General features: G+C 38.8%; 1 protein-coding gene across 4 annotated transcripts in view; it reads left to right on the forward strand.

Moving 5' to 3' along the window:
• Window positions 1-2483: 2483 nt before the first annotated feature.
• LOC136579876 (catechol O-methyltransferase A-like) overlaps window positions 2484-15838 on the forward strand; it is a 34135-nt gene continuing 20780 nt past the window's right edge. For 3 of the 4 annotated variants that reach the window (XR_010786934.1, XM_066579945.1, XM_066579947.1), the window contains exons 1-2: window positions 2484-2524; window positions 4739-5045. Coding sequence is in view for 3 of the 4 variants with exons in the window: in XM_066579945.1 (XP_066436042.1) it covers window positions 4772-5045 (274 nt within the window). In the remaining variant the exon portion in view is untranslated. Of the gene's footprint in view, window positions 2525-2637; window positions 2793-4738; window positions 5046-15838 lie in introns of those variants that run through there. The other variant, XM_066579946.1, reaches the window with a different exon arrangement.

The following is a 15838-nucleotide window of genomic DNA, read 5'->3' on the forward strand; positions in this document are numbered from 1 at the left end:
GAGCTGTGTGTGTGAAGTGTGGGCATCAGGATGGATGTACTAGAGCTGTGTGTGTAATATCTGGGGATCAGGATGGAAGTAGTAGAGCTGTGTGTGTGATGTATAGGGATCAAGATGAATGGAGTAGAGCTGTGTCTATGATGTATGGAGATCAGAATGGATGTAGCAGAGCTGTGTTTGTGATATCTGTGGATCAGGATGGATGTAGCAGAGCTAAGTGTGACATCTGGTGATCCGGATGGATGCAGTAGAGCTGAGTGTGATATTTCTTGATCAGGATGGATGGAGTAGAGCTGTGTGTGTAATGTGTGGGGATCAGGATGGATGTAGCATGTAGCAGAGCTGTGTGTGTGAAGTGTGGGCATCAGGATGGATGTACTAGAGCTGTGTGTGTAATATCTGGGGATCAGGATGGAAGTAGTAGAGCTGTGTGTGTGATGTATAGGGATCAAGATGAATGGAGTAGAGCTGTGTCTATGATGTATGGAGATCAGAATGGATGTAGCAGAGCTGTGTTTGTGATATCTGTGGATCAGGATGGATGTAGCAGAGCTAAGTGTGACATCTGGTGATCCGGATGGATGCAGTAGAGCTGAGTGTGATATTTCTTGATCAGGATGGATGGAGTAGAGCTGTGTGGCGCATTGTGCCACCAGAAGCACTGGTACTATAACTTCTAGTAGTCTCCTATGGACGCAGAGTAACTTTAGATTCGGTGTATTCTACAGCCAGCACACGGCCCAATGGTCACCTATGATGCTTGTCACACGCTGCATGTTCTGTTCTTGCCTGTTTTCACACGCAGTGTGCATGTGCTTGCTAGTACGAGTGTCTTGCCTGCTGCTGGCAGTGCGGCCATGTGACTGTGGCCCTAAGGTACACTGGGGGGGGGGGCAGGCTGCGGTGTATCTGCACGGGTGCTGCGTTTTTTTATGCAGATTTTGATGTGGAGTTTTGTACAGATTTTTGACTGCAGATAATCGACACTAATTCCACAAGGTGTGAACGCGCCCGCACCCTCACTGACAACCGTATGAACCCTTTCCAGAGCGCAAGGCGGGGCCGCTCTGTTCTTCATACCCGCCTGGATGATACAATAGTATCGGCTGTATCCCGCTGTGACTCCCTGATCGCTGATCGCCAGCAGCTGAAAGACGATGAGCGACGGCTTAACGAGAAATACCCAATGTCAGCGCAGCCAGACACAACGATCAAAAGGCGGCTAAATGGGTCCTTAGAGGGAGCACTGCACACCTACTATCCCCAGCAAGCCTTGGCAGGCCGGCTCCAACCCTAGTGGACTATAGATGCCCTATGGCCCAGAGGCCTACAAGGATGTAGCTTTAGAGCAATTGAAGACCACCATCCCAGCAGCCTGCAGACTGATATAGGGGGGTATATGGGTTATCGATTGGCTACTCAGCATACATATGTGGATCTCTGCTCAGGTTCCTATATCACCTATCAATCCTGAATGGGGAGGGAGGAAGTTTCTCCTTAAAGAGACCTCTAGAAGGTGTGAGGAGACTTAATGCTCCTCTGGGAAATATATGCAAATGAGAAGATAAGGACAATACCTCTGCAGCGCCACCTATTGGAAGGCCACAGTCCTGCAAGTCACTATAGGACCTTATAACATGACTGGGAATACGAGTCTCCTCCAGAAGGAAGAAGTCTGTGCATGGTGACCTATTGCTTCTGGAGAAGATGCTGGCTTGGCCCGTATTCCCAGGTCACGTTGCAGGGCTTGTTAAAGGGGTTGTCCGAGTTGTGGGCACTCTGTAAAACCCCATCCTCTATGCAGTAACACAACAAATAGTGAACTAGTCCCCTCTCTCCACTGTGTGCCCCTCTGACGGCACATTTACAGGATGTCACCGGCGCTGCAGCGATCCATCACTGAGCTCTGTCATTGGCTGCAGCGCCTGTCATGGCCCGTAAACCAGGCGGGCTGTAAGGGGCACCGCAGGGGGTATGTGCCCATTGTTATTAGTGCCAGCGGAATGGGATTTTAGTGAGAAAACACAACTCAACCACCCCTTTAAAACCCTTCAAGGACACGGCCAATTTGGGCTTAAAGACGCAACAATTTGGGGGGGATTTTCATTTCCACTTTTCAAGAACCATAGGGTTAATAGGCAGGGGCAATTACATCGCGGGTGTCTGAGTGCCCCCCTCTGTGAACCCTTTACATGATGCGATCTACATAAATCGTGGCATGCAAGGAGTTAACAGCGGGGGTCGCTATCCTCATGTACCCCCGCTGTTGCAGTAGGAGGCTGGCTATCGGTAACAGCCGCCTCCCGCTGCAAGACGGCGCTGACTTATCTTCTAAACCTGCGCCATCCACAGAATGTAAGGTTACGCCATGTGTCGTTACATACGATGCTGCCACCTTACATCATATGACGTGAAGGGGTTAAAAGGTTGTGGATTGGTGTGCAGGAATGCTACCTTCCAATAGGTGGCGCTGTAGAGGTGCTGCTCCATCTTCCCGTCCGCCTGGATCCTGCATGGAGCGCAGGTAAGCACAGCCTGAACCCCCGCAGCTTTTGGTCAGTGCATACATCAGTTATTCTGCAGCTTGTATGTATACACGCAGTGACTGCTGCTCCTTGTAGTTCTTTAGCAGCTAGAGGGGAAACTTGTGGGGCGCTGATAAATGCGAGCTGTAGGGAGGCTGTAGTCCTGAAGAGGGGAGGCGGAGAGTGAAGATCCGGGCTTCTCCTCCTCCTCCTCACATACACAGCTCTCCGCTGAGACTCCAGGATCCCAGAGCCAGGCAGCTGCCAGTAAGTGTCTGTGTGTGTGACAGCAAGCAGAGGAGGTACCTTGTGTGTCTGTGCTGCTTCCTGTGTTCCCCCTCCGGACTGATCCCTTTACTGCTAGCGCTTCTCCTTTAAATCTGGTCTGGAACGTCGGACTCTTCTAGCCACAATGTGAATGAGCCAAATCCTCGTAGCCTCACTGTGAGCACATAACGCGCCTCCCGGGGCTCCGCGCCAAAGTTGTGGACCGTATGGCAGAGAAGTTCCACCACAAGACTTCTGTTGTCACCCCTCCTCCATGGGCGAATGCCCGAGTCCCAGCGGAGCCCACACTATTAACTATTTAATCCCCACTAATATTAGGGATGTGGGAGGACCGCCGTCCGTCTGTTACCTTTTCACGGCTGAACCGCTCAAGCCATTTTGATGCAATTTGGCGGGGAGATAGCTGGCATCCTGAGGAGGGGCATCGGCTACGGTTTATCCCAAAGATATATAGCGTTCTCTAGGGAGCGCAATTTATTTGGGGATGCACAGGTGCAGCTCCGCTCTGGAGGGGGCGCCAGGCAGCGAGGTAGAGAGGTAAGGGGTGCACATTATAAGCTAGCCCCCCCAAACGGGCAGACACATGAGGACAGACGTGGTGTGACTAGTAAGTATGTGACTATTAGGCTGGCAGGGATACCCGGGATTAAAACTTGAACAAAAGAAACATTAACATGGATTGAGATTTTAAAGAAAATCTGTGTTGCCCCTAGCAACCAATCACAGCGCAGCTTTTATTTTATCTCAGCAGTATTTTAATTCCACGCATTCCGATAATACCGGCGGATTTCCCTTTTCAATTCAAGAGGCTACAATTCCCTCTAAAAACAGCATTTGTGATGACGATGAATAAGGCTGCAGGGCCAACACTGAAGGCAGCGGGTCTACATGCAGAAAAAAACCCTTTATATCCAGGGCCGCTGTACGTGGCGGCTCACTGGTATACAGCCCACAAACCCGTTACACCCGAGCAGAAGATGGCGCCGCCAGCAGATCACAGATACAGTCCATTTCAACTTTATATGTTTCAATATACAGCAAAATGGAATGGACTAAAAAACACAAATACGGCGCAGAGGAAGTCGCGGGCAACAAGCTAGTGGTGTGCAAGGAAACATTCCGTCACTCTCTAGCCTACTTCAGCTCTGTTTTCTCAAGGCACTTGTACATTTTGCTGCTCACTATTTTGAATATTCTGCACCTTTGAACACTTTAACACCACGAATGCCACTCTTAGCAGGATGTGGACTCCCACAGACATAGAAGGGTAGCGTTGGAAGGGACCTCCGAGGTCATCGGGACCTCCAGGGTTATCGGGTCTCTCCGAGGTCATCGGGACCTCCAGGGTTATCGGGTCTCTCCGAGGTCATCGGGACCTCCAGGGTTATCGGGTCTCTCCGAGGTCATCGGGACCTCCAGGGTTATCGGGTCTCTCCGAGGTCATCGGGTCTCTCTGGGGTCATTGGGTCTCTCCGGGGTCATCGGGACCTCCAGGCTTATAAGGTCTCTCTGGGGTCATCGGGACCTCCAGGGTTATCGGGTCTGACCCCGTGCTCAGTGCAGCCACACATATTTACCGTAATCTAGGCAAGATAGCGTAACTTATGGCCCAATCATTTGTTTCGGCACACGGACACATAAGATGAGGCAAGTTTATTTTTAAAATGTGTGCGCCGAAGCTATCAGTCGCTTTACTTCTCGCTATTCTCATGATCTCCGCTTGCACTGAGTGTGTGTTGACCCCTACAACCCTCATATTTCTGACAGCTTCGGTTTGTTACGATTGTGTCAGCTGCACAACCAGGACACCAGACTGGCACATTGTTACAAACTATCAGCACAGCAGAGATGATGTATTCAGACGCAGCGGACACAATTGTAGCATCCTTTATTTACTGACACACGAGATGTAACCTTGTGTGCAGGGGGTGATCTCCGGACGGGACGCCGGCCACAAGATGCTAACCACAGTTTTGACTCTCGTGGCCCTACTGCTGTGCATTGTCCTCCTCGTCCGATGGCGCGTGCGTACCAACGCTGACTGGGCGCTGTGGTGGCACGATAACTACCTGGAACGAATACGAGACTTTCTTTCTGGAACCACTCGGCCTGTAAGAATCCTGAAGTATGTTCAGCGCTGCGCCAACTCCGGGGACGTCCTCAGCGTCATCTCTGCCATCGACGCCTATTGTTCCAAGGTCGAGTGGGCGATGAATGTCGGCGATGAGAAAGGTAAGTAGGACAAAGTGTCAGTTCTACCGTGATCCATCCAAAAGCATGTGAGAACTACTGGTACTACTGTCATTTAGCTAACTATTCTACATAGGGGGCAGTATTATAGTAGTTATATTCTTGTACATAGGGGACAGTATTATAGTAGTTATATTCTTGTACATAGGGGGCAGTATTATAGTAGTTATATTCTTGTACATAGGGGGCGGTATTATAGTAGTTATATTCTTGTACATAGGGGGCAGTATTATAGTAATTATATTCTTGTACATAGAGAGCAGTATTATAGTAGTTATATTCTTGTACATAGGAGGCAGTATTATAGTAGTTATATTCTTGTACATAGGGGGCAGTATTATAGTAGTTATATTCTTGTACATAGGAGGCAGTATTATAGTAGTTATATTCTTGTACATAGGGGGCAGTATTATAGTAGTTATATTCTTGTACATAGGGGGCAGTATTATAGTAGTTATATGCTTGTACATAGGGAACAGTATTATAGTAGTTATATTCTTGTACATAGGGGGCAGTATTATAGTAGTTATATTCTTGTACATAGGGGGCAGTATTATAGTAGTTATATGCTTGTACATAGGGAACAGTATTATAGTAGTTATATTCTTGTACATATGGGGCAGTATTATAGTAGTTATATTCTTGTACATAGGGGGCAGTATTATAGTAGTTATATTCTTGTACATAGGGGGCAGTATTATAGTAGTTATATTCTTGTACATAGGGGCAGTATTATAGTAGTTATATTCTTGTACATAGGGGGCAGTATTATAGTAGTTATAGTCTTGTACATAGGGGGCAGTGTTATAGTAGTTATATTCTTGTACATAGGGGCAGTATTATAGTAGTTATATACTTGTACATAGGGGGCAGTATTATAGTAGTTATAGTCTTGTACATAGGGGGCAGTGTTATAGTAGTTATATTCTTGTACATAGGGGGCAGTGTTATAGTAGTTATATTCTTGTACATAGGGGGCAGTGTTATAGTAGTTATATTCTTGTACATAGGGGGCAGTATTATAGCAGTTATATTCTTGTACATAGGAGGCAGTATTATAGTAGTTATATTCTTGTACATAGGGGGCAGTATTATAGTAGTTATATCCTTGTACATAGGAGGCAGTATTATAGTAGTTATATTCTTGTACATAGGAAGCGGTATTATAGTAGTTATATTCTTGTACATAGGGGGCAGTATTATAGTAGTTATATTCTTGTACATGGGGGGCAGTATTATAGCAGTTATATTCTTGTACATAGGGGGCAGTATTATAGCAGTTATATTCTTGTACATAGGGGGCAGTATTATAGCAGTTATATTCTTGTACATAGGGGGCAGTATTATAGCAGTTATATTCTTGTACATAGAGGGCAGTATTATAGTAGTTATATTCTTGTACATAGGGGGCAGTATTATAGTAGTTATAGTCTTGTACATAGGGGGCAGTATTATAGTAGTTATATTCTTGTACATAGGGGCAGTATTATAGTAGTTATATACTTGTACATAGGGGGCAGTATTATAGTAGTTATAGTCTTGTACATAGGGGGCAGTGTTATAGTAGTTATATTCTTGTACATAGGGGGCAGTGTTATAGTAGTTATATTCTTGTACATAGGGGGCAGTGTTATAGTAGTTATATTCTTGTACATAGGGGGCAGTATTATAGCAGTTATATTCTTGTACATAGGAGGCAGTATTATAGTAGTTATATTCTTGTACATAGGGGGCAGTATTATAGTAGTTATATCCTTGTACATAGGAGGCAGTATTATAGTAGTTATATTCTTGTACATAGGAAGCGGTATTATAGTAGTTATATTCTTGTACATAGGGGGCAGTATTATAGTAGTTATATTCTTGTACATGGGGGGCAGTATTATAGCAGTTATATTCTTGTACATAGGGGGCAGTATTATAGCAGTTATATTCTTGTACATAGGGGGCAGTATTATAGCAGTTATATTCTTGTACATAGGGGGCAGTATTATAGCAGTTATATTCTTGTACATAGAGGGCAGTATTATAGTAGTTATATTCTAGTATATAGGAGGCAGTATTATAGTAGTTATATTCTTGTACATAGGGGGCAGTATTATAGCAGTTATATTCTTGTACATAGGGGGCAGTATTATAGCAGTTATATTCTTGTACATAGGAGCAGTATTATAGTAGTTATATTCTTGTACATAGGGGTCAGTATTATAGTAGTTATATTCTTGTACATAGGGGGCAGTATTATAGTAGTTATATTCTTGTACATAGGGGGCAGTATTATAGTAGTTATATTCTTGTACATAGGGGGCAGTATTATAGTAGTTATATTCTTGTACATAGGGGGCAGTATTATAGTAGTTATATTCTTGTACATGGGGGGCAGTATTATAGCAGTTATATTCTTGTACATAGGGGGCAGTATTATAGCAGTTATATTCTTGTACATAGGAGGCAGTATTATAGTAGTTATATTCTTGTACATAGGGGGCAGTATTATAGCAGTTATATTCTTGTACATAGGGGGCAGTATTATAGCAGTTATATTCTTGTACATAGGAGGCAGTATTATAGTAGTTATATTCTTGTACATAGGGGGCAGTATTATAGCAGTTATATTCTTGTACATAGGGGGCAGTATTATAGTAGTTATATTCTTGTACATAGAGGCAGTATTATGGTAGTTATATTCTTGTACATAGAGGCAGTATTATAGTAGTTATATTCTTGTACATGGGGGGCAGTATTATAGCAGTTATATTCTTGTACATAGGGGGCAGTATTATAGCAGTTATATTCTTGTACATAGGAGGCAGTATTATAGTAGTTATATTCTTGTACATAGGGGGCAGTATTATAGCAGTTATATTCTTGTACATAGGGGGCAGTATTATAGCAGTTATATTCTTGTACATAGGAGCAGTATTATAGTAGTTATATTCTTGTACATAGGGGTCAGTATTATAGTAGTTATATTCTTGTACATAGGGGGCAGTATTATAGTAGTTATATTCTTGTACATAGGGGGCAGTATTATAGTAGTTATATTCTTGTACATAGGAGTAGTATTATAGTAGTTATATTCTTGTACATAGGAAGCGGTATTATAGTAGTTATATTCTTGTACATAGGGGGCAGTATTATAGTAGTTATATTCTTGTACATGGGGGGCAGTATTATAGCAGTTATATTCTTGTACATAGGGGGCAGTATTATAGCAGTTATATTCTTGTACATAGGGGGCAGTATTATAGCAGTTATATTCTTGTACATAGGGGGCAGTATTATAGCAGTTATATTCTTGTACATAGAGGGCAGTATTATAGTAGTTATATTCTAGTATATAGGAGGCAGTATTATAGTAGTTATATTCTTGTACATAGGAGGCAGTATTATAGCAGTTATATTCTTGTACATAGGGGGCAGTATTATAGCAGTTATATTCTTGTACATAGGAGCAGTATTATAGTAGTTATATTCTTGTACATAGGGGTCAGTATTATAGTAGTTATATTCTTGTACATAGGGGGCAGTATTATAGTAGTTATATTCTTGTACATAGGGGGCAGTATTATAGTAGTTATATTCTTGTACATAGGGGGCAGTATTATAGTAGTTATATTCTTGTACATGGGGGGCAGTATTATAGCAGTTATATTCTTGTACATAGGGGGCAGTATTATAGCAGTTATATTCTTGTACATAGGAGGCAGTATTATAGTAGTTATATTCTTGTACATAGGGGGCAGTATTATAGCAGTTATATTCTTGTACATAGGGGGCAGTATTATAGCAGTTATATTCTTGTACATAGGAGGCAGTATTATAGTAGTTATATTCTTGTACATAGGGGGCAGTATTATAGCAGTTATATTCTTGTACATAGGGGGCAGTATTATAGTAGTTATATTCTTGTACATAGAGGCAGTATTATGGTAGTTATATTCTTGTACATAGAGGCAGTATTATAGTAGTTATATTCTTGTACATGGGGGGCAGTATTATAGCAGTTATATTCTTGTACATAGGGGGCAGTATTATAGCAGTTATATTCTTGTACATAGGAGGCAGTATTATAGTAGTTATATTCTTGTACATAGGGGGCAGTATTATAGCAGTTATATTCTTGTACATAGGGGGCAGTATTATAGCAGTTATATTCTTGTACATAGGAGCAGTATTATAGTAGTTATATTCTTGTACATAGGGGTCAGTATTATAGTAGTTATATTCTTGTACATAGGGGGCAGTATTATAGTAGTTATATTCTTGTACATAGGGGGCAGTATTATAGTAGTTATATTCTTGTACATAGGGGGCAGTATTATAGTAGTTATATTCTTGTACATAGGGGCAGTATTATAGTAGTTATATTCCTGTACATAGGGGGCAGTATTATAGTAGTTATATTCTTGTACATAGGAGGCAGTATTATAGTAGTTATATTCTTATATATAGGGGGTAGTATTATAGTAGTTATATTCTTGTACATAGGAGCAGTATTATAGTAGTTATATTCTTGCACATAGGGGGCAGTATTATAGTAGTTATATTCTGGTACATAGGGGGCAGTATTATAGTAGTTATATTCTTGTACATAGGGGGCAGTATTATAGTAGTTATATTCTTGTACATAGGAGCAGTGTTATAGTAGTTATATTCTTGTACATAGGAGTAGTATTATAGTAGTTATATTCTTGTACATAGGGGGCAGTGTTATAGTAGTTATATTCTTGTACATAGGGGGCAGTATTATAGTAGTTATATTCTTGTACATAGGAGGCAGTATTATAGTAGTTATATTCTTGTACATAGGGGGCAGTATTATAGTAGTTATATTCTTGTACATAGGGGGTCAGTATTATTGTAGTTATATTCTTGTACATAGGGGGCAGTATTATAGTAGTTATATTCCTGCACATGGGGGGCAGTATTATAGTAGTTATATTCTTGTACATAGGGGGCAGTATTATAGTAGTTATATTCCTGCACATGGGAGCAGTATTATAGTAGTTATATTCTGGTACATAGGGGGCAGTATTATAGTAGTTATATTCTTGTACATAGGAGGCAGTATTATAGTAGTTATATTCTTGTACATAGGAGGCAGTATTATAGTAGTTATATTCTTGCACATGGGGGGCAGTATTATAGTAGTTATATTCTTGTACATAGGGAGCAGTATTATAGTAGTTATATTCTTGTACATAGGGAGCAGTACTATAGTAGTTATATTCTTGTACATAGGAGGCAGTATTATAGTAGTTATAGTCTTGTACATAGGGGGCAGTATTATAGTAGTTATATTCTTGTACATAGGGGGCAGTATTATAGCAGTTATATTCTTGTATATTGGGGGCAGTATTATAGTAGTTATATTCTTGTACATAGGGGGCAGTATTATAGTAGTAATATTCTTGTACATAGGGGGCAGTATTATAGTAGTTATATTCCTGCACATGGGGGGCAGTATTATAGTAGCTATATTCTGGTACATAGGGGGCAGTATTATAGTAGTTATATTCTTGTACATAGGAGGCAGTATTATAGTAGTTATATTCTTGTATATAGGGGGCAGTATTATAGCAGTTATATTCTAGTACATAGGGGGCAGTATTATAGTAGTTATATTCTTGTACATAGGGGGCAGTATTATAGTAGTTATATTCTTGTACATAGGGGGCAGTATTATAGTAGTTATATTCTTGCACATAGGAGCAGTATTATAGTAGTTATATTCTTGTACATAGGAGGCAGTACTATAGTAGTTATATTCTTGTACATAGGAGGCAATATTATAGTAGTTATATTCTTGTACATAGGGGGCAGTATTATAGTAGTTATATTCTTGCACATAGGAGCAGTATTATAGTAGTTATATTCTTGTACATAGGAGGCAGTACTATAGTAGTTATATTCTTGTACATAGGGGGGCAGTATTATAGTAGTTATATTCCTGCACATGGGGGGCAGTATTATAGTAGTTATATTCTGGCACATAGGGGGCAGTATTATAGTAGTTATATTCTTGTACATAGGAGGCAGTATTATAGTAGTTATATTCTTGTACATAGGAGGCAGTATTATAGTAGTTATATTCCTGCACATGGGGGGCAGTATTATAGTAGTTATATTCTGGTACATAGGGGGCAGTATTATAGTAGTTATATTCTTGTACATAGGAGGCAGTATTATAGTAGTTATATTCTTGTACATAGGAGGCAGTATTATAGTAGTTATATTCTTGTACATAGGGGGCAGTATTATAGTAGTTATATACTTGTACATAGGGGCAGTATTATAGTAGTTATATTCTTGTACATAGGGGGCAGTATTATAGTAGTTATATTCTTGTACATAGGAGCAGTATTATAGTAGTTATATTCTCGTAAATACGGAGCAGTATTATAGTAGTTATATTCTTGCACATAGGAGCAGTATTATAGTAGTTATATTCTTGTACATAGGAGGCAGTATTATAGTAGTTATATTCTTGTACATAGGAAGCAGTATTATGGTAGTTATATTCTTGTACATAGGGGGTAGTATTATAGTAGTTATATTCTTGTACATAGGGAGCAGTATTATAGTAGTTATATTCTTGTACATAGGGGGCAGTATTATAGTAGTTATATTCTTGTACATAGGGGGGCAGTATTATAGTAGTTATATTCTTGTACATAGAGGGCAGTATTATAGTAGTTATATTCTTGTACATAGAGAGCAGTATTTTAGTAGTTATATTCTTGTACATAGGGGGCAGTATTATAGTAGTTATATTCTTGTACATAGGAGCAGTATTATAGTAGTTATATTCTTGTACATAGGAGGCAGTATTATAGTAGTTATATTATTGTACATAGGGGGCAGTATTATAATAGTTATATTCTTGTACATAGGGGCAGTATTATAGTAGTTATATACTTGTACATAGGGGGCAGTATTATAGTAGTTATATTCTTGTACATAGGGGGCAGTATTATAGTAGTTATATTCTTGTACATAGGGGGCAGTATTATAGTAGTTATATTCTTGTACATAGGGGGCAGTATTATAGTAGTTATATTCCTGCACATGGGGGGCAGTATTATAGTAGTTATATTCTGGTACATAGGGGGCAGTATTATAGTAGTTATATTCTTGTACATAGGGGGCAGTATTATAGTAGTTATATTCCTGCACATGGGGGGCAGTATTATAGTAGTTATATTCTTGTACATAGGAGGCAGTATTATAGTAGTTATATTCTTGTACATAGGAGGCAGTATTATAGTAGTTATATTCCTGCACATGGGGGGCAGTATTATAGTAGTTATATTCTGGTACATAGGGGGCAGTATTATAGTAGTTATATTCTTGTACATAGGAGGCAGTATTATAGTAGTTATATTCTTGTACATAGGGGGCAGTATTATAGTAGTTATATTCCTGCACATGGGGGGCAGTATTATAGTAGTTATATTCTGGTACATAGGGGGCAGTATTATAGTAGTTATATTCTTGTACATAGGAGGCAGTATTATAGTAGTTATATTCTTGTACATAGGAGGCAGTATTATAGTAGTTATATTCTTGTACATAGGGGGCAGTATTATAGTAGTTATATTCTTGTACATAGGAGCAGTATTATAGTAGTTATATTCTCGTAAATACGGAGCAGTATTATAGTAGTTATATTCTTGCACATAGGAGCAGTATTATAGTAGTTATATTCTTGTACATAGGAGGCAGTATTATAGTAGTTATATTCTTGTACATAGGAAGCAGTATTATGGTAGTTATATTCTTGTACATAGGGGGTAGTATTATAGTAGTTATATTCTTGTACATAGGGAGCAGTATTATAGTAGTTATATTCTTGTACATAGGGGGCAGTATTATAGTAGTTATATTCTTGTACATAGAGGGCAGTATTATAGTAGTTATATTCTTGTACATAGAGAGCAGTATTTTAGTAGTTATATTCTTGTACATAGGGGGCAGTATTATAGTAGTTATATTCTTGTACATAGGAGCAGTATTATAGTAGTTATATTCTTGTACATAGGAGGCAGTATTATAGTAGTTATATTATTGTACATAGGGGGCAGTATTATAATAGTTATATTCTTGTACATAGGGGCAGTATTATAGTAGTTATATTCTTGTACATAGGGGGCAGTATTATAGTAGTTATATTCTTGTACATAGGGGGCAGTATTATAGTAGTTATATTCTTGTACATAGGGGGCAGTATTATAGTAGTTATATTCTTGTACATAGGGGGGCAGTATTATAGTAGTTATATTCTTGTACATAGAGGGCATTATTATAGTAGTTATATACTTGTACATAGGGGGCAGTATTATAGTAGTTATATTCTTGTACATAGGGGGGCAGTATTATAGTAGTTATATTCTTGTACATAGGGGCAGTATTATAGTAGTTATATTCTTGTACATAGAGAGCAGTATTTTAGTAGTTATATTCTTGTACATAGGAGCAGTATTATAGTAGTTATATTCTTGTACATAGGAGGCAGTATTATAGTAGTAATATTCTTGTACATAGGGGGCAGTATTATAGTAGTTATATTATTGTACATAGGGGGCAGTATTATAATAGTTATATTCTTGTACATAGGGGCAGTATTATAGTAGTTATATTCTTGTACATAGGGGGCAGTATTATAGTAGTTATATTCTTGTACATAGGGGGCAGTATTATAATAGTTATATTCTTGTACATAGGAGGCAGTATTATAGTAGTTATATTCTTGTACACAGGAGCAGTATTATAGTAGTTATATTCTTGTACACAGGAGCAGTATTATAGTAGGTATATTCTTGTACATACGGGGCAGTATTATAGTAGTTATATTCTTGTACATAGGAGCAGTATTATAATAGTTATATTCTTGTACATAGGGGGCAGTATTATAGTAGTTATATTCTTGTACATAGGGGAGCAGTATTATAGTAGTTATATTCTTGTACATAGGGGGCAGTATTATAATAGTTATATTCTTGTACATAGGAGGCAGTATTATAGTAGTTATATTCTTGTACACAGGAGCAGTATTATAGTAGTTATATTCTTGTACACAGGAGCAGTATTATAGTAGGTATATTCTTGTACATAGGGGGCAGTATTATAGTAGTTATATTCTTGTACATAGAGGGCAGTATTATAGTAGTTATATTCTTGTACATAGAGAGCAGTATTTTAGTAGTTATATTCTTGTACATAGGGGGCAGTATTATAGTAGTTATATTCTTGTACATAGGAGCAGTATTATAGTAGTTATATTCTTGTACATAGGAGGCAGTATTATAGTAGTTATATTATTGTACATAGGGGGCAGTATTATAATAGTTATATTCTTGTACATAGGGGGCAGTATTATAGTAGTTATATTCTTGTACATAGGGGGGCAGTATTATAGTAGTTATATTCTTGTACATAGGGGGCAGTATTATAGTAGTTATATTCTTGTACATAGGGGGCAGTATTATAGTAGTTATATTCTTGTACATAGGAGGCAGTATTATAGTAGTTATATTCTTGTACATAGGGGGCAGTATTATAGTAGTTATATTCTTGTACATAGGGGGCAGTATTATAGTAGTTATATGCTTGTACATAGGGAACAGTATTATAGTAGTTATATTCTTGTACATAGGGGGCAGTATTATAGTAGTTATATTCTTGTACATAGGGGGCAGTATTATAGTAGTTATATGCTTGTACATAGGGAACAGTATTATAGTAGTTATATTCTTGTACATAGGGGGCAGTATTATAGTAGTTATATTCTTGTACATAGGGGGCAGTATTATAGTAGTTATATTCTTGTACATAGGGAGCAGTATTGTAGTAGTTATATGCTTGTACATAGGGAACAGTATTATAGTAGTTATATTCTTGTACATAGGGGGCAGTATTATAGTAGTTATATGCTTGTACATAGGGGGCAGTATTATAGTAGTTATATTCTTGTACATAGGAAGCGGTATTATAGTAGTTATATTCTTGTACATAGGGGGCAGTATTATAGTAGTTATATTCTTGTACATAGGAGGCAGTATTATAGTAGTTATATTCTTGTACATAGGGGGCAGTATTATAGTAGTTATATTCTTGTACATAGGGGGCAGTATTATAGTAGTTATATGCTTGTACATAGGGAACAGTATTATAGTAGTTATATTCTTGTACATAGGGGGCAGTATTATAGTAGTTATATTCTTGTACATAGGGGGCAGTATTATAGTAGTTATATGCTTGTACATAGGGAACAGTATTATAGTAGTTATATTCTTGTACATAGGGGGCAGTATTATAGTAGTTATATTCTTGTACATAGGGGGCAGTATTATAGTAGTTATATTCTTGTACATAGGGGCAGTATTATAGTAGTTATATTCTTGTACATAGGGGGCAGTATTATAGTAGTTATAGTCTTGTACATAGGGGGCAGTGTTATAGTAGTTATATTCTTGTACATAGGGGCAGTATTATAGTAGTTATATACTTGTACATAGGGGGCAGTATTATAGTAGTTATAGTCTTGTACATAGGGGGCAGTGTTATAGTAGTTATATTCTTGTACATAGGGGGCAGTGTTATAGTAGTTATATTCTTGTACATAGGGGGCAGTGTTATAGTAGTTATATTCTTGTACATAGGGGGCAGTATTATAGCAGTTATATTCTTGTACATAGGAGGCAGTATTATAGTAGTTATATTCTTGTACATAGGGGGCAGTATTATAGTAGTTATATCCTTGTACATAGGAG

The sequence above is a fragment of the Eleutherodactylus coqui genome, chromosome 10 (genome assembly GCF_035609145.1).
Source record: "Eleutherodactylus coqui strain aEleCoq1 chromosome 10, aEleCoq1.hap1, whole genome shotgun sequence".
Classification (NCBI taxonomy): Eukaryota; Metazoa; Chordata; class Amphibia; order Anura; family Eleutherodactylidae; genus Eleutherodactylus; species Eleutherodactylus coqui.